General features: G+C 36.0%; 1 protein-coding gene across 2 annotated transcripts in view; it reads left to right on the forward strand.

The window, feature by feature from the left end:
- Positions 1–20472, forward strand: part of SRBD1 (S1 RNA binding domain 1) — a 227531-nt gene that overhangs the window by 21270 nt on the left and 185789 nt on the right. For both annotated transcript variants that reach the window (XM_055241108.2, XM_055241107.2), the window contains exons 5-9: positions 4385–4551; positions 8477–8594; positions 10263–10401; positions 15554–15650; positions 16944–17079. In XM_055241108.2, the coding sequence (XP_055097083.1) occupies positions 4385–4551; positions 8477–8594; positions 10263–10401; positions 15554–15650; positions 16944–17079 (657 nt within the window). The remainder of the gene's footprint in view (positions 1–4384; positions 4552–8476; positions 8595–10262; positions 10402–15553; positions 15651–16943; positions 17080–20472) is intronic.

A 20472-nucleotide genomic window follows, 5' to 3' on the forward strand; every position in this document is an offset into this window, starting at 1 on the left:
AGAGCCAAACCATATCAACTCCTGAACCATAATTTCTACTCTTGTGGCTAATTTGTTAGTCCTACAAAGGCAGTCTAGTCCCCAGGCAGGAAGGGGGGTTTGTTTTGCAAAAATGCTGTTATTGTCTTTGTTTCAAAGCTAAACTGTAAACTAAGTTCCTCCCCAAGTTAGTTCAGCCTACGCCTAGGAATGGATAAGGACAGCTTGGAGGTTAGGAACAAGATGGAATTGGTTAGGTCAGATCTCTTTCGCTGTAATAATTTTCTCAGTTAAGATTTTTGCAAAGGCAGTTTTATACATTTCAGCATTACTGAACTTTTAGCAATTTAAAAAATGTGCAGTGGTTTCTCATCAGAGGCTTTTGATGTTATTCTCTGTTCCTTTAATTCCTGCCTCCGCATTTAGCTGCCTGGAAGTACCTTCATTCTCTTGTTGCTTTTCCATTGCTGCAGAATTCGATGTTTCCACCCTTCCTGTGGTCTTAAAACAATGTATATACACTTCTATCAGAGTGTGAACCATACTGTATGTTGACTATTTACATGTCTGTCTGCTTTTGTTAGCTTGTTAGCTCCTTGAGAAGAGGCACTTGATTTTTTTTACATCTTGATTATCATTGGCTTAGTATGGTTATTGGCATATAATATGAGCTAAAATAAATGTTCAACTGAATCAATATAGAAAACATTTGGTGATTTGGAGTCCCCAAAATGAAGACTGCTTTTATGTGGTTTTGTTAGCCTTAATTTCAAGGATCAAATTTGCATAAGCAGCACAGTACACTCCCATAACATACATGATGCCATATGGATTTGTTAGGACCTATTACCATCCAGGGTCTGGAGTCTTAGCTGTCTTACATTTCTTTTATTCAACAATAGCTGAGCTGTTGGGTAGTGGGAGCCCATGGATTGCTCTAACAATCACACAGTTCCAAAATGATGAGCATTCCTGTCGTTTCCACCTGTCATCTTTGTCTTTCAGAATCTTGCCTATCTTTCAAGGGTCAACCAAAATGCTATTCCTGCAGCAGGCCTCCCTTGATTACCTCAGGGAGATCTTTTCTCTTCTTTAAAAACATGGTACTGCCTGGCACATGCTGTTTTATTTTTACTTATTTGCAGTAATATATTATCTTCCCTTCTAGATTGCCAACTTCTTCATGAGCAGCCTCATGAAGGCCTCTCAAGAGGAAAGTGGTTAGACCTTTACCTGTAGGTAGCTAAAAGTCATTGGAGCTTAAGTTCAAACAAAAGAAGAAAATAAGGGGCTTGATTATATTTGTATTTTAGAAGTATCTGTAGTAATGCAGATGGGGTGGGTGGGAGGCATAGACAACAATAAAAACCTACTATGGGTTCAGATAAAAGATGCTATTAGTGGAAATAGAGCTTGAGGGGGGAGGGAACAGGCATTTTAGAAGTTCTGTTTGCCTCCTTGGTGACAGAGTAGATGGATGTGATAGAGAATATACAGTGATGCTTAGGCCATTGATTAGAATGCTTTTGATTACAATAAAAGAAAACTGTCTCAAACTGGTTTAAGCGATAAAGGAGATTATTGACCTATGTAACAGGAAAATTTCGGTCAGTTCACTGAAACAATCTACTATTCTCTTAGCACCACCATCCTCATAACAATAAAATGGCTACCACTTTGAATTTCTACCTCTACAAACTGTATTTCTTCAGAGGAAGTTCCACCCCAAATCTTAACTTCATGCTGATTGGGCTAATCTCTCTGGCCAGGGCAATGCAGCACTCAGGCTGTTAATTCTGAAAACAGCTGGTTACTTGAGCCACATGCTGCGGAGCTGGAGTTAGGGTCAAGTGCTGTCAAGCCACATAGCTGCTATATAATGGAGAGAAGTGGCCACAATATTATGGGAGATAACCACAGTATCCCCTAAGGTTTCTGTGGTAGATGACATGATGTGGACTGGAATAGGAAACAGGAAAAGGTACAGGTTTGAGGGAGAAAATATAAATGAGTTGATTTTGTGAGGGTCAAGGAAGATAACAAGCAACAGGAGTATTTTCTAAAGAGGGAGGAGCCTCATGAAGGCCTCTTAAGAGCAAAGTAACTGGGCTTGTTCTAGGAACTGAGAGAAGGCTATTGGGCTGGCATCTAATGATCTAGGGAAAGACTGGATAAGATGAGGTTGGAGAGAGGCTTCTGTCTTTTGGCATGGTAAGGAGTTTGGATTCCAAATGCAATGGGAAATCAGTGACAGGTCAACATCCGGTATACATTTTGAAAATAACATTCTTGTTGCTTTGTGTATACTGGAGTAGATGAGACTTAGAGTGGATGCAGGGAGAACAGGTAAAAGCGATTTCATTAGTTCAGGCTAGAACTAGACTGGGGTGTGGGGCAGAAGAAATGAAGAACAGTGACAGAGTAAGGAAATATTTTGCAGTTCAAGTTGACTGGTTCTTAAGATGGATTGGATTTAAGAGTTGAAGGAGTTGGAAGAGTTAGACTCTTAGTTTTCTGGGTTGAATTGCCATTTGAATAGCATAATATGGGTAAAAGTAGAGGAGAAATAAGTTTGAGAAGAAGATAACTTTGGAGATGCAAGGTTTGAGATGCCCATTAGATTTCCAAGAGAATATGTCAAAATAGTTAGCTAAATGAGTCTGGAGCTCATGTGGAAGAGAGTCAGGGATAGAAATGTGAAATTGGCATTCTTATCAGAATTGGCATTAATCCGTCAGAATGGGTGATAAGATGTAGACTTCAGAATTTAATATGCCCTGAGAATGAGATATCCTCTATAGTCTCTGGAGTTTAGCCATTTATTTCATATGTAGTCTTGAAATTCAGTCTGTTATGTATCTGGACTTGATTTTGATAATCAGTTGATTATGATAATTCTTTAATAAATTTTCCCTGTTTTTTACCCCAGTTTCTGTCAGATCTTGGGCATTCAGGGTTGAAATAATAATAAAATGTACTCCTTTTGTTCTTTACTTTGAAAGAGCTGCTTAGGTTTTGGGAAGCTACTAAAATTAGATTTTATTCTTTCTCTTTTCCAGGCTGACTTTTGTAAACTTTTCTGTTTAACCGTACATTTTGCTAAAACCTATAGACTTAAAAATAATTAAGTATTTAAATGATTAATAAATCATCTTTTAATATTATTGTAAATAATATTAGTATTTTAATATAATTAACATCAATTTTAATATGTATTTAAAATAATAATTTTAAATATTTTAATATTTATATTTTAAAATAATTAAATATTTAAATACCAATGATTTTAAATAAATAATATTTTAAAACAAATATTTTAAAAAATAATTAATTGCCTGATGTGGTGGTTCATGCCAGTAATCCCAGCACTTTCGGAGGCTGAGACGGGAGGATTGCTTGAGCCCAGGTATTTGAGACCAGCTTGGGCAACATAATAAGACCTCATTTCCACTAATAAAAAAAAAAAAAATTAGCCAGGTATGATGGCATGGCTTGTAGTCCCAGCTATTTGGAGGCTGAGGCTGGAGGATCACTTGAGCCTGCGAGTTCAAGGTTGCATTGAATCACACTTGTGCCACTGCACTCCAGCCTGGGTGAAAGAGCAAGACAACTGTCTCAAAAAAATAAAAAAATTAAAAAAATTAAAAAGTAATTAGTTTGAAGATGTTGTATTTGTGCATGATACAAAATTCAAAAGGTACAGAAGGGTCTTCCAACTCTAACCCTCACCCAACCAATTACCTTTTTATTTCCAGATCTTGTGAATCATTTCATATTAGTTCATATAGAGCTGCCTCAGATTCTTAAATGGTTGCATGGTATTTAGTATGGGCATAACATATTTTCCAGTTCCTCCATTGTAAACTTAGGTTTTTGCTCACCTTTACTCTGCTAGGAACAGTTCTTCAAAAAAAATTATTATAAATAATATTTTCTAGAGGCATGTATATGTTATGATAAATTTCCAGTAGTAGAATTGCTGCTGGACCAAAGTTTATGCATTGTAAATTTTCATAGATATTGCCAAATTGCTCACTAGCAATGACGAAAAATGGTTTTCCTTTGCTCTCATGCTGAAAAAGTGAGTTACGAACTCCTTGCTTTGCTACCAATATGAGAGATGAAAAGTATATCATTGCATCATTAAAAAGTGCCCTCATTGAACACTGGAATTTGAATGATACAGTGGTTTGGATTAGATTTTACTGAATTTGTGAAATGACTATTTTACCATTATGATTGTCAATGGATACATGTATTTTATATGGCTTTCTTTTTTTAAAAAACTATAGCAAGTAGTTTATAAGTCACTGGAGAACATTATTTGATACTATGTTTTAAATTATACATGATATAGATGTTTAATTTTCAGCATTTTAAATCACTAAGTATCTTTAATTTGCAGGTTTTATCTGAAAGAACTAATATTGAACCTTGGGTTTGTGCCAACACCATTCGTCTCTTTAATGATGATAACACAATTCCCTTCATTATACGTTATCGAAAAGAGCTCATTAATAACCTTGATGCTGATTCCTTGAGAGAAGTTCAACAAACCCTAGAAGAGCTACGGTAAGAAACTTAAAAAAGGATAAGCCTAGTGTAAGGGGAAAAGGCCAATGAGGAACAGTGAGAAAGTGAATGACGGTATATTTGACAATTTCAACATTTTGTTTCCGTGAATTATTGTAATCTGGATATAGTCCTCTTCTGACAGAGGAAGTCAGCTCTATTTTACTTATTTAGGGCATGTATGGAGTCCCTCTGCTGGTGTGTTTATGCATTGCTTGAGCATGTATTAGCAAAAAGGTCATTTGCAGTAAAAGTGTGTGCCTCAGAGTTTGACTGTCATCTTCTTTCCTAGAAAAGGTTGGGCATAATGGCAAAATTAGGACTGCCAGCAGGAAACTCAGAAAGTACGTTTTATTCTAAATCTTTTAACCACTCACGTAAATCTGTCCTTTTAGTTTCACAAAGTTCCTAAGTGGAGAGTTCTTTGGCAGTATAGAGTTTGGTAGGAAATATGTATATTTCCTTTTCCCATCCCCCCCCCCCCCCCGCTTTTTTTTTTTTTGGAGACAGAGTCTTGCTCTGTCGCCTGGGCTGAAGTGCAGTGGTGCAATCTCAGCTCACTACAATCTCTGTATCCCAGGCTCAGGCGACTCTCCTGCCTCAGCCTCCCGAGTAGCTGAGATTACAGGAATGTGCCACCACGCCCCACTAATTTTGTATTTTTAGTAGAGACAGGGTTTTGCCATGTTGACCAGGCTGGTTTTGAACTCTTGGCCTTAAGTGATCCACCTGCCTTGGCCTCCCAAAGTGCTGGGATTATAGGCTTGAGCCACCATGCCCAGCCTTTTTCCCATACTTTTAATGGTTATGGTAATTTAACAATAGTGGATTGTAAGTTTTGTATGGTTACAGAATGGAAAGTACCTTTTTAAAAAAATTATGCCTCTGGACTCACTGTTAATAACTGTGAAATATGTGTACAAAGACTATAAGACTGACCATATTATTCGATAGGGTTTATTAAAACACTTCACTGCTTATGCATTTATTAGATGTCTCCTATGGGCACTGTGTTAATGTGTACATTCTTTAAGTGTACAAAAAAGATCTGATTAAAATTGGATTATCATTCTACTATGAAGCCATTTTAAAAGTATTAAGGGTAATTTTTATAACAAGCTTGACAAGCTTTCTGTTATTTTGGGGGAACTTGCATCTCACTAACTTTTCTACCTCTTTTGTTGACGTTCTTTTAGTGTCAGGAGAATTAAAATGCTAATATGTGGAAAGTTATACTTCATTGAGAGGCAGAATCAATTTGCCAATGTAAAAATATAAATGACTAAATCAAATAGTCTCAGATGCAAATCTTCCAGAGCCAGGCTAGGATAATCAAGCATGGGGGATAAGAATTGGAGATTACAAACCCTGTCTAAGAGGGGCAACCCCTGCTCGTCTCCAGTAGATTGCCGTCCTGCAGGGTTGTCTGCCCAGTTTGCTGGTTCTTCCTGTTTCTGAAAAGAAGCTGGTAATTTGGGTTTTTACGTAAAAAATTTCTAGGCCTAACAAAACCACTCTCAACCACACCTAGAAGGCCAGCAGTTTGCAAATTCAGAAGTAAGCCTTCTGTCTGGTTGAAGGCAAGGTAATTAAGAAAGTCTGAGGGTTTTGGATCTGAAATTGGAGAAAGCATCACAAACAAGCAAGAAAAGCTTGTTTAAAAAATTAAAGGGTAGTCTAACAATATTTGGTTGTATGGGAGACAAATAGGAGCTGTATATCAAGAATATTATTATTTTCTTTTTCTTTTAAAAAACACTTCTACTGCAAAAGAATTCCATTCTCTGGGTTTCTATGAATAGGGGAATACATTGAATATTAGTAGAGGAGTGAATATTCCTTGAAGTAAGTGGGGGCATTGACTGGAACTTAAGAGATCTTTTTCTATAATACAGAGATTTCTTTTTGGTAATGAGATATGATCTTTATTTTTTCTTAAGCTCAGCATTTTCTATAACTAGAGCATTGGTTTTCAATTTGTTAATTGCTACCCCTACATGAGAAGTAAAACCAATTTAATAAGTCATACCACTTAAAAGATGAAATAGTGAATAGAAAATACAAGAGTACATTTATGTGGTAAAGGCAAATATTGTTTCATGAAATGTTTCAATTATGTAGCATGTATATGTATGTATACTGGGTTGCAAGGTAAAACATTTTTAAATTCACTGTTGAAAAGTGAATTAAAGAGTATGATTCTGGATAGTAAGAAAAGTTTTCTGTATTTTTCTCTAAAGATAATTCTCTTCTTCCTTATATGCAGGCTAATAGGACAAAAGGAATTGGCTTTTTGTTAAAATGACCTGGTAGGCTTTAGCCCTTGAAAACAGTCTTGGGCTACCGTGACTATATAAGACATACAGGTTGTAATCTAAGTACTGCATATTATTCTTTCTAATTTACATTCTTCTCTTTAATTTATAGTCTTCTGCCTTTAGTTTTTTGTTTAAATTTACAAGTAGATTTAATTTTCTTTTCCATAGATCATTTTGAATAAATCATATTATCATCTCTAACTTTTGCCCATCATTTTAGCAATACCATTATTAGGCAGATTCTATAAATAGGAGGTAATACAATAGGATGAGAAGCATTAACTGTAACAATAGGATTGTATATTCACAGTGAAAACCTGTTGTAAAGTGGGGGAACTACTGTGCCCACCCTTCCTTTTGTCGTTACTTGTTTAGTGATCCCTGTAAATTGATTCCTGGAATCAGCTTTTCTACATGGAATCCTGGTTCTTTTTAGTGGAGAATGGTATTTGGAAACCAACTGTGGGTGCTAGGTGTGCCCATCCTGAGCAGTGATACTGCAGTAGCAATGAGCATACTTAGTACCTATGCCTTGGTTTTTAAGTATCATCCTTCTGATTCCAGGGCTGGGAGGGAAACTAGAAGATAAGCCTGAAATATCATATGCCAGAGAATAAGGAGGTGCTCGCAGAATGACAGACATGTCAAAAGGACACAGAAGCTAGCTTGAAGGGGTTACTTCTGGCCAAATCTGGAACAATTTGAACATTAAGATAAATGATAGCAATGGATTGTAAGCACTAAGTAAAATAAAAAACCATTAAATCTATAGCGATATAAATAAATCAGTGAAGAAATTCAAAGTTTAACAAGGAATGGGATAATTATATAGTCTCAAAGTACCTCTCCACAAAATACTTATAATTACAAGAGGAATAAAGAGTACCTGTATCGTGGAGAAACCCACAGATACTACCTTAATCAAATGATCAAAGTTAATCAGTAATGAGACAAATAAAAATCATTTGCCACCTAATAACGTGTAGTAAGAACACAGTGTGACTTCTATGATATTTCTGCCAAAGATGCTCCATCTGTATTTAATTGTGAGGAAACATCAGAGAAACCCAAGCTGCAGGACATTCTACAAAATAACTGTCCAGTAGCGTTCAAAAACATCAAGGCCTTATCAAGGAGAAGAAAATCAAGGAGAGACTGAAATATTGTTTTAGCTTGAAGGAGACTGTAGATGCATGCCAACTACGTGTAACCCATAATTCTTAACTGAATCCACTATAAAGGATATTATTGGGACAGTTGGTAAAACCTGAATGAGGTCTGCATTAGATGGTAGTAATATATTAGTGTTGATTACCTGATAATGATGGTTATTTTGTGGCTATGTAGTCTGCATTAGATGGTGGTAATATATTAGTGTTGATTACCTGATAATGATGGTTATTTTGTGGCTATGTAGTAGAAGATTTGTATTTGTAGGAAATCACACTAAAGTGTTGGAGTGCAGGGATGTTAACTTATTCTCAAACAGTTCAGAGACAATAGAGTTCCTTTTACTTTACCTGCAACTTTTCTGTAAGTTTGAGGTAGCTTTGAAAAGACAGTTTTGACATACAGTTTTTGTATATTACAAAAGTTTCTATTTTCAGGGCTGTTGCAAAGAAAGTTCATAGTACAATCCAGAAAATTAAGAAGGAAGGGAAGATGTCTGAGTGCTTATTAAAAGCCATGCTGAATTGTAAAACTTTTGAAGAACTAGAACACGTGGTAAGGAATCCTTTTTATCTTTTAACGTAATACCTGAATCTATTACAATTTGGGTCTTCTTATGATTAAAGAACACCAAGAAATAAAAAGCTAACGTCATTAGCCACCATTATTTAATGGAACAATATTTATTCCTTATTCAATAAATATTTATAGAGTTTTCTTTTGTGCTAGGCACTTGGGTTTACAAAGGTGAATAAATACATAGTCTTTGTCTCAAGGAATTTCCAGTCAAGTAGGGAAGAACAGTAGATTATACAAACGTGAAGCTTATCAGAGAGGACTGAACTAGAGATCCAGATGTGGATGTCTTCAGCCTGTAGTTGGCACATGAAACCATGAGAATGGAAGAACTCACTCAAGAAGGGTTTGTCAGCAGGTCAGGATTGACCACTGGAGGATACCAACTTTTGAAGTGTGGATGGAGGATGGGAGAACGTAAGGAGGTAGGAAAAAAATAGAGAAGTATGAGGAGAATCAGGAGATGATGTTGCCCTGGAACAGCAGGGAAGAGAGTTTTAGATGGAAGTTATGATCAGTGATTATGTGTAGCAGAGAAGTTTGGCAGAATAAAGACTGAAAAAAAATACATATTTGGTAATTAGGAGACCATCATGGATTTTTGTGGTATCATTTCCTGCAAGGTATGTGAGAAGAGAAGCCAGATGATGGTGGGTTGGAGAGTGAGTGGATTAAGAAGTAGAAGAATTGGCTGGGCACGGTGGCTCACGCCTGTAATCTCAGCACTTTGGGAGGCAGAGGTGGGCTGATCACGATGTCAGGAGTTCAAGACCAGCCTGGCCAAGATGGTGAAACCCTGTCTCTACTAAAAATACAAAAATTAGCTGGGTGTGGTGGCGGGCGCCTGTAATCCCAGCTGCTCAGGAGGCTGAGGCAGAGAATTGCTTGAACCCGGGAGTCGGAGGTTGCAGTGAGCTGAGATCGCACCACTGCACTCCAGCCGGGGCTACAGGGCAAGACTCCGTCTCAAAAAAAAAAAAAGAAGTAGAAGAATTGACCGGCCAGGTGCGGTGGCTCACGCCTGTAATCCCAGCACTTTGGGAGGCCGAGGCGGGCAGATCACGAGGCCAAGAGATCGAGATCACCCTGGCCAACATGGTGAAACCCCGTCTCTATTAAAAATGCAAAAAAAAAAAAAAAAAAAAAAAAAATAGCTGGATGTAGTGGTGTGCACCTGTAGTCCCAGCTACTTGGGAGACTGAGGCAAGAGAATCGCATGAACCTGGGAGGCAGAGGTTGCAGTGAGCAGAGATCGCGCCACTGCACTCCAGCCTGGTGACAGAGCGAGACTCCATCTCAAAAAAAAGAAAGAAAAAAAAACAAAGAAGTAGAAGGATTGTGTGTAGAACACTTTTAAAGGAACTTGCTTGAGTTGAGGACTTTGCAGTCCAAGCAATGAGTTTTTAAGATGAGTGAAACCAAGCAACTAATTTAGCATATAGAAAAATATAAAGAATAAGGTAAAGCACATACCATCTTCATACAGTAAGCATTTTCAAATTAGTTTTAATTCATCTCTGAAGGAAGAGGAAAAGATTGAGGAAAGGATTTCTTTAGCATTCTCAGCATGTCTTCTAATTTTGTATCCTAGTTTTAACTTTTGTTTTTTTAAAACTGAATCATATGTTTTCTGCCTTTATTTTCTAGTCTGCTCCATATAAAACTGGGAGCAAAGGGACTAAAGCCCAGAGAGCAAGACAGTTGGGCTTAGAAGGAGCAGCCAGGGCACTGCTTGAGAAACCAGGGGAGCTCAGTCTGCCATCATACATTAGGCCTGACGTTAAAGGTACTGGCTTTATTTACAGAGATCAACTTTGTTTCTTTTTTTTTTTTTTAATTTAAAAACGTATGTTAAAAAACTGTTTTGTTAAGTAATGATTATACAAAAGAATATTACAGCGTATGTAGAATAATTGAAATAAATCCTGACGTACCTATTGAGTAGCCATTCAGCTTTTCTCTTTTGATGAAGTGCCTGTTCTAGTCTTTTGCCCGTTTTTCTATTGTATTGTTTTTCTTTTTAAAATTATTATTTTTAAATAATTTTTGTCATTTATATGTGTTGCAAATCTTTTTTCCCAGTTTGTAACTTGTCTTTTCACTTTCTTCATGGCATCTCTTGATAAATAGGTATTAGTTGAGTTTTATTATAGTTAATCATCTTTTAAGATAATAGCTGTATTTTCTTTTTAAAGAAATTCCTTCATATCCCAAGTTTATAAAGATTCTCCTATATTGTCTATTAAAGCTTTTATTTCTAAAAATTTCTTTACTTGTAAAAGTCATAAATACTCTTTAAAAATGTCAACAGTTTTGACATCCAGGAAGTGTAAAGTGAAGCTCCACTCTCACACTTCTACTGTAGAAGTAAAGTGTATTTTTCTGAAATTTCCCTCCAAGTGTATCTTCCTGTTTTGTGTGTGTGCATGCACAACAGAGAATAAGAGAGGGAAGAAGTAAGGGAGACATATTTCTAAGAAAAACTCAAGGGAAATGACAGTTGATAAATGTCAAGATGCATTGGGTTTTATTGTAAAAATAAATCTTAGAGTAAAAACTTTGGTTAAGAGTGGCTGTTTCTCAGGAATTTGCTGTTAGGATTGAGTGGAGAAATTGATATGGTGGTCTCTACTCTCAAAAAATTATTTTTTAATATTAAAAAATTATATAGTTAACATGTGCAACATGATGTTTTGATATACATAATACATGGTGAAGTGGGTACTATAGTCAAACTATTCTATACATGATAATCAAGCAAATTAACATATTCATCATCTCACATAGTTACCTTCTTTTGTGTTAAGAGCACCTAAAATCTCTTATCAAATTTACAATATACATTATGATATTATTAGCTGTAACCCCCGTGCTGTATGTTAGAACTCTAGTCTTTTTCAGCCTATGTAGCTACAACTTTGTACCCTTTGACCTACATCTTTCCACCCCGCCCCCACCTCCAGTTTCTTTTGTCCTTCTGTGGATCCCATAGGCTGGGACACGTAAATGTCTGTAGGGGGCAGTCTCTGATAACAAAATCCACACTATGTATTAACCTGTGGAAAATTATAGCATGCCATAGCCTGTTTTTATTTTAAATAACCCAGCAAATGTGAATTTGTGATTTAAAAAACTAAGTAGGTATGTCTGTAAAGTACAGATATCTGTTTATACCCAAGCACACTTACCTTAATGTTTGGAGAAGCGCAATAATGAAAAAGTAAAATAGGATTATGTGAATTTAGAGATAGGTTGAAATGAGTAAAATTCAAGTTTGTTTAATTTTTAATGTGTATTTATAGTTAGATTTCCAAATGGTTGCAACACTTAATATTTTAATAATAGCTAAGACTACAGCTAAGCCTTAAGTTTAACCACAATGGGAAACTATCTGTGCCCAGTCATCGTATGTTTTATTAAAATGGAGTGTTGAAACTTTCAGAATGTTAGATGCACAAAGGCTTATCGACTGTTTTTATTTTTATTTTTCTCCTTGTGGTTGATTTTCTTTCCTTCTACTTCTCACTACCTTTGGTACCAAGGTCTCTTGAGTTCTCTCATACACTGAGTTCCTACTGGCTAGGTTTTTGATAACCATATCTCTTTGGATTGTCATACATGGTGATGCTGCTGGAATATATTGACAATGGACACTTGGTGATACTTCTTATAATGTGGATAGTTCAGGGTCTAGCACAGTTACAGTAGTATTGTACTAGCAGATGTATCAGGACTTTTGTTTGCTTTACTCCCTCTTTCTTTTACCCTGATCAAGAATGTAGAATTATTATTAGTAAGTCTATATAAGCTAGGTACTGCTTTTTTTTTTTTAAGTTTGATAGGAATGTTTTCTCCTTCTCTTTGTCTCCTCCTCCTTTATGTTACACAGAATCATGATCATCCTTAATTTTATTTGTTTTTCGAAAGAAGTTTCATAATTCCTATCATTCCTGAAAGAAATATTTAAGAAACCAGATAGTTCAGTTTTTTTTTCCCCAGTAGAAGACACTTCTTGCTTGCTTGCCACAGACCAGTAAGCATTTGGTCTGAATCATAAAGCTATACTGTGCCACAAATGGACTATGTCCTAGGAGATCCAAAATACTACTTTCGTGTCCAAGAAGAAGTAACTGATTGTTCTGTCATATATAAGAAGAGGTAGCTTAAGTGCAGAGAAAGTGAAAAGAAATGTTGGCCTTTCGGTTTTTGTTTACAGGTGTGGAGGTTTGAAGATTCTATAGCTGGAAAGATTTCATTGTGAGGCAAAGGATATGATTTTCTGGTTCTGTGGACCATATTTCCTCCTGATTTAACTGAGGTGCTAAACTTTTGGAACATCTGTTATCTTTGACTGTATTAAACCCACAAGATCTATTCTCTTTGATTGGGAAAGGAGCTTTTTCAAAACATGGAAGACTTGCCTTTTAAATTATTTTTCTCCCTGGTTGGACTGAGAAGGGGAATGTAATTTGAAAGAGTGTCCCAAATGATTCTGATAATTTCTATCTCCCATTGAGAACCACTGCTCTAGAAGTAGCTCAAGGCATTTCCCTAGTGGCAGTTTTTAAAAGTTGAATGAGTATCAGAATTACTGGGACACTCCGTGAAATACTTCAGTTCCACAGTCTAGGAATTCATAGTTTTAACAAGTACCTGGTATGATTTTATTTTTGGGTCCGTAGACCACACTTTACAACAGTTCTCTAGAGCTCTAGCACAATTTTAATTAGATTCATTAATTACATAAGGTTTCAAATTGTATTCCCCTCTTATGGTGGGGGGTTTTCAAAGGCCCTTTCTTATTGCAAAGTCTATAATTTCTTCTGTTTTCTGCTTCCATTAATAGTTCTCCCTGTAGGTTCCATCTTTACTATTGACTTATCACCCTGGTGTTGTCATTAAACTTCGTGTGATGATGCTCTGGGATACTTGGAACTTCAGGAATTAGTTCTTGTGAATGGTTTTCCTAGATGAAGACTGAGAGAGCTAACAAAAGAGCAGATGTTTATTGAGTGCTCTATGTGCTGTAGCTGTTTTAAGTCCATTAGATATACAGTCTTCCATCTTGTAAAGGTAACTTGTTACTGAAAATTCCCTCATAGGAAAGTTTTCTTGAAATGTAAATAGAATTCCTATTAGTTTCATTAGCCAAATTTCTTTATTTAAATTTCTTTTAAATGTAGTTGACCCTTGCATAGTACAGAGATTAGGGGAACAACCCCCACACCCCCCACTCCCTCTTCAAAGTTGAAAATTTAGGTATAACTTTTGACTTTATAAAAACTTAATTATTAATAGCCCACTGTTGACCTGAAGCCTTACTGATGACCTAAAGCTGATTAACACACATTTGATGTGTTATATGTGTTATATACAATATTCTTACAATAAGGTAAGCTAGAAAAAAGAAAATGTTATTAAGAAAATTGTAAGGAAGAAAAAATATACTGTTTATTAAATGGAAGTGGATTATCATAAAGGTCTTCATCCTCATCATCACATTGAATAGGCTGACGAGAAAAAGGAGGAGGAGGAGGAGGAGTTCCTTCTGTCTCAGGAATAGCAAAAGCAGAAGAGGTGGAGGAGGTGGAAGGGGTGACGAGAGGCAGGCACCCTTGTTCCAACTTTTATTGTAATTAATCCATGTAGAAGTGCAGACCCGTGCAGTGGCTCACGCCTGTAACCCCAACACTTTGGGAGGCTGAGGTAGGCACATCACTTGAGGTCACGAGTTCGAGACCAGCCTAGCCAACACAGTGAAACCCCGTCTCTACTAAAAATACAAAAATTAGCCGGGTGTGGTGGTGTGCACCTGTAATCCCTGTTACTTGGGAGGCTGAGGCAGGAGAATCACTTGAACCCAAGAGGCAGAGGTTGCAGTGAGCCAAGATCGCACCACTGCACTCCAACCTGGAAGACAGTAAGACTCCATCTCAAAAAAAAAAAAAAAAGAAGTGGACCTGTACCCATGTTGTTTAAAGGTCAGCTGTAAACATAATTACTTCATTAGGTAACATAGCTATCCTAACACAACCAAACTAGATATTTTCTATTTATTAATTATGCCATAATAAATATCTTCCTGTCCTCTTTGGCTTTTGTACCTTATTACTCATTAAAACTTTACTTACAGGAAAACATACATATGATATGCAGTGCTTGTGTAATTCAAGTTTAGTGCAAAAAATGTTTCATGCAAATAGAATGATAAAGACAAAAGAAATGAAACAAAGCAGTGCAAATGATCTCTCTCAGTGTAAGTTGATATCAGAAAGACCTTGATTTACAAGATTCATTGCTATAAATTAGCAAATCAGAAATGCTTAAAGAGAACTTAATGCCCATCTGTAGACAATTTAACTGTGAAGAGGAACAACTGCATGAAAACTCTTGTTTTGTGCTTTTGAGATTTGTGAAATTCAAATGGGTCGTTGAAAATGTGAAAAAATGCCCCATAATCCAAAATAGAAATTGCTTCTAAAGGATAATTTTTTAAACAAATGGAGTAGTGTCCCTTGGGTTTGGACTCTATTAATATATATTTCCCATAACATCTTTAATATTTGTAATCACTTCATAAAGGAGGTACTGTTATGATTCCATTTTTATAGGAAACTGAGGTACAGAGAAGTCAAGTAGCTTGCCCAGTGTCTCACAACTGGCAAATGGTAGAACCAGGATTCGACAAGGCAGCTGGCTCCAGAGATGCATTTTTACCACTGGGCAATATATTATGTATTATGTCTGTATTATTGCTTTTGGAGACTTGTTTTTGTTACAAAGGGAAGCTGGTATACTGCTACAATATCTTTCTGTCTTAAGGCTGTCAACTTAAGGTTTTATTTTGACTGGAATTAATTTACTGTGATTTAGTTATAGAATTTAAAACCAATCTTACAGTTTTTGTTTTTGTTTTCCTTTTTACCCTTCTCCTAAAGGGCTTTCAACGCTTCAGGATATTGAAATAGGAGTGCAGCATATTTTAGCAGACATGATTGCTAAAGACAAAGACACGCTTGACTTCATTCGGAACTTGTGAGTAACTCTTTTATGGAGTTTTCTGCTTTATGGACTCGTGCTGTTAAGGGTCACACAGTTAGTGCTAATACCAATGTTCATTAAAAACTTTGTTTTCAGACTTTTTTTTTTTAAGTAGCAGAACTCTTTGTTCAAACAACAGAACCCAAATATATAAAACAGATAAAAATAAACTTGTTTTAATTGAATTCTGGGCAGGCAGTCTGGAACTCTGCCTACTCACCCTCATTACACTGAGGCATCTCAGTGGAGGAGCCTGATGAGTTTAAAAACCATTGCCTTACACAATATATACGAAGAGAGATTCATGTCCTTTAGAGTGGCATTACTTTTTAAACATGTTGATTGTGATGTATGCTTATTTTATAGTATCTCGTTTCTGGTGTTTACCAGTGATTGGCTTGACTTGAGAATGTGTAATATTAGATATGGATAAAAGTACTGACCTCCAAATGATTTTTAGCTGTTGAGGAGAGCAGCTTATCTATGGCATCACAGTCCCAATTTATAAGACATTAAAGATCTTTGACCTAGAGCCTTCTTGGGCTTATGGGTTTTATGCATCATTAAAAAAACATTAATTTAAAACCCTATTTTTATATATTTTGTTCTTTTTCTGCTGTGTATCAGAAGAGAAGACAGGTTTCTGCTAGAGGTCTGTTCTTCCTCTCTCTCCCTCCACATATCTAGCTGTTTGAGCTGTGCAGAGGAGAGGAAAGGAGGAGATGACTTAGTTGACTACTGTTGCTAGAGAGAACTTTTTTATTTTCTCAGTGGCTCCAGCAGGAATGAATTGAAGCAAAATAATTGCTCAGGTTTTAAAATGTGTTTTTATAAGTAATTATGCCGCTTAAATTTGGTTCAGTATTATAAATTGTTATTGGAAGCTGTCCTGACACATCCTTTTGTTTCTCTTTTTTTTTAGTTTTTAATTGACTGTGACTATCTAACTTAGTGATTAGAAAAGTCTGATATTTAGATCAGAGCTATTGGTTTGGTTTCTATAGATAGTTTTGATCTTTTGCATAATTGCAGATGGTTTCTGAATTCATTTAGGCATTTTATGGGGAGATCGAGTAGATACATAAATAGATCTGGAGGACTATGCTAGTATGAATAGGCAAAGAGTCCTTTTGATGGGGCAGTAATATCGATTTCATAGCTGGGCATCATTAAAAAAACTCACTTGGTAATGGCTTAACTTTTTTTGCTATCCTTATTTCTATATATTCTTTACTAAAGCACAAATTAATAACTGCTTGTTTTTTGAACACTTGTGTATCTGAACAGGTGCCAGAACAGACACGTTTGTATCCAGTCATCTCTGGCAAAAGTGTCCTCAAAAAAAGTAAATGAGAAAGATGTTGATAAGTTTCTGCTCTACCAGCATTTTTCGTGCAACATAAGAAACATTCACCATCATCAGGTAAATAAAGAAACTGCATGGGCATGCTGATATAGTATAATGATAATATTTTGGATTTGCCTGCTACTTTACTAAGAATTTAAATAATTTTATGTCAACTGTTTTCTTTTTTCTTTATATAAATTCTTATAATATTGTCATATCCTTGCCGCTTCACAAATTGGGAACTAACGACCCAGAGAAGTTAATAAGTGACATTGAGAATTATTAGCAGAGCTGACAATATAACATTTTAGGTATCTTGACTTTTTGGCTGGTGATCTTTTTGTTAGACTCTGTTTCCCAGTATCCTTATATTTGAGCTCAATTCTGGATCTCTTCCATGTGAAATACAAATATGAGATACCTGATTTAGAATACAGTGTGAGAGGTCTCATTTAGTTATATAAATCATAGTCATTGTACCTCAGTCTTTTGATTTCATTTTTCAGTTTACTAATTTTTTTTCCTAAGTGTAGTCGTAGGCTATATCTACATTGTGGAATGTGGCTTTTAAATTATATAGGGAAAAAAGGAGATAAAAACCAAAAATACAATAATACTGGCATTTATTTTACATATGTAGCCACATTTATCAGTGTTCTTTATTTCTTTGTATGGCTTCAAGTTACTATCCAGTGCCCTTTCATTCCAGTCTGAAGCACTTCCTGTAATATTTCATGTAAGGCAGGTCTACTAGTGACAAACTTCCTAGTTTTTTTCTGGAAAATCTTAATTTCTCCTTTTTTAAAAAATTTATGTTTAATTGTGGTAAAATGCACATAACAAAATGTACCATCATAACCATTTTTAAGCATACAGTTCAGTAATGGGAAGCATAGTTGTATTGTTGTGCCACCGATCTCCAGAAATTTTTTATCATGCAAAACTGAAACTCTATGCCCATTAAACATTTCCTTCATTTTTTTACAGAGAGTTTTTTAAAATATGGGATTCTTGGTTGATGGTTTTTAATTTTTCCCTTTTAATACTAAATATACCATCCACTCTTATGGTATGGCCTCCATGGTTTTTTATGAGGAATCAGCTGTTAATCTTATGATTTCTTATTCATGACAAGTCTCTTCTCTCTTGCTGCATTCAGGATTCTCTGTCTTTATCTTTTGACAGTTTGATTATAATGTGTCTTGTTGTGGGTCTTTCTGAGTTTATCCTACTTGGAGTTTATTGTGATTCTTAGACATGTAGATTAATGTTTTTCATCAAACTTGAGAATTCTTCATAATAATTTAAAAAAACATCCTTTCTGCGCCTTTCTCTCCTCTCCTGGGTCTCCCATTATATGTAGAGAGTATGATTGATAGTGTCTCACAGGTCTCAGCCTCTGTTGCTTTCTTTTCTTTATTTTTTTCTTTTTTCTCTGACTGTATATTCCCATTTGACCTTTCTTCAGGCTTGTTGATTTATTCTTTTTATTCAAATTTGCTGTTGAACCCCTAGGACATTTTTATTTTAGTCATTGTACTTTTCAGCTCTGTAATTTCTATTTGGTTCTCTTTTATAATTTCTAACTCTTACTTTTCTATATGGTTGAAAGATCATTCTCCTGGCTTTCTTTAGGTCTCTGTTCGTGATTTTCTTGAATTCAGCATATTGAATAGAGCTAATTTAAAATCTTTGTTTTGTAAGGTCAATGTCGAAGCTTCCTCATGGACAGTTTGTTTTTTTTTTTTGGTAAAGTCTGGATGTGTTGTATATTATAGCTTGGTAACTCTGGAAATCAGATTCTCTCCCCTCCCTAGTGTTTGTTGTTGCTGCTTGTTTTGGGAGGTGGTTTGTTCTAGTGACTTTTCTAAACTATTTTTGTAAATTTTTGTTCTTTGTTATGTGTGGCCACTGAGGTCTCCCTTGTTAGCTTAGTAACCATCCAGTTATTTAACAGAGATTCCCCTAAATGCCTGGAGCCAAAAACAAAAACAAAATAAACCCTAAAAGAAAAAAATCCCCTAAAAGAAAAAAACCCAAACTCTACCAGACTGCAGATTGGCGCTTTGTTGGGGCACTCCTTCAACACTTAGTGAGGCCATTAACAGCTCTGTCTTAGCCTTTTCTTCCTGTTTTCATGGAGCCCAAAGTTCATTTAGACGTGAAAGCTTAAGGTTCCCTCAGATCTTTTCAGAGCGTACACCTAGCCCTCAGCATGCCCAGGAATTGTAAAAAGCCCCTTTTCCCTCAAATATCTCATTTCCAAGCTTATTTTTTCACAGGTTTTTTGGTCTCTGTGTTAGTTGCTCCCATGTTATCCCTTACCCCTCATGGCTGGGGCTAATATATTTGCCTTTAAGTACTTTTGACAAAGGCCACCTGGGAGGCTTCTTCTGTCCTGAGTAAGCTCCAAGTCATGTGAAATAAAGACAAGCTCTTGAGTCAGTTCCTCATGGACCCACCAGACATCAAAACACACAACCATAGTTATTTGAGAATAAGGTCCATATTGCTCCTTCTGATAAGAGCAACCTGCCCTAGGAATGTGGGCTGTCATCTTCAGAGGCCACTGCTGAGCTGGAGACTGGGGTAAGTTAAAAGTGCTCTCTTATAGAAATTCTGCAACTTCTTTCTGTAAGTGTTTCTTTCGTTGTTATAAAATTTTTATTAGATTCCATAGTTGTGAAAAAGTTAATTCTGACAGTTTTTGCTACCTTACCAGTTACTTTTGTGGAGGGATGGAATTTAGAGTTCCCTAGTCCACAATTTTCAGTGATATCACTCCTAACAACATCTTTAAAGTACAGTATCGCACGCTCCTCGTTCTATTCCAGAGCTGGAGTGTGGCTTTTAACATTATATAAAGTTTTCTTTATTACCTTGTTTAATGCTTTTTATCCTGAAGTCTGCTTTGGTATTAGGATTGCCTTGCAACCTGTGCTTTCTTAAAGGAAATTGACCCCACTCTTGTTTTAATCTCAGCCCTACAATTATATTAAATGCTTGCCCTTGGTCCTTTTGCCAGAGCTTTCCAAAGTCTTTAGAGTGAATGAAACTTATTCTGTAGTCTAGTATACAGTTGGTAAACTTTTTCTGTAAAGGTCCAGTGAACAAATATTTAAGGTTTTGTGAGCCAGATGGCTTTTGTTGCAACTATGCAACTACTATGTAACACAAAAGCAGTCATAGACAATGCATAATGAATGAGCATGGTTGTGTTTCAATAAAATTTTATTCACAAAAACAGATGGCAGGCTGGATTTTACCCATGGGCCATAGTTTGCTAACTTCTGCTCTGGTGAATGTCTGAAGAAGGGTATATGTGTACAATATTCTCTGAGTTCTTACACATTCAAAATTGTTTTCTATGGCCTTAACTCTTGAAGGATAGCTTGGCATGGTATAATCACTTTTGTTTGCATTTTCTTTCCTTAAGTTTCTTGAATATGTTGCTCTGCTGTTGGCTTC

This window comes from Symphalangus syndactylus, chromosome 14 (assembly GCF_028878055.3).
Source record: "Symphalangus syndactylus isolate Jambi chromosome 14, NHGRI_mSymSyn1-v2.1_pri, whole genome shotgun sequence".
NCBI lineage: Eukaryota > Metazoa > Chordata > Mammalia > Primates > Hylobatidae > Symphalangus > Symphalangus syndactylus.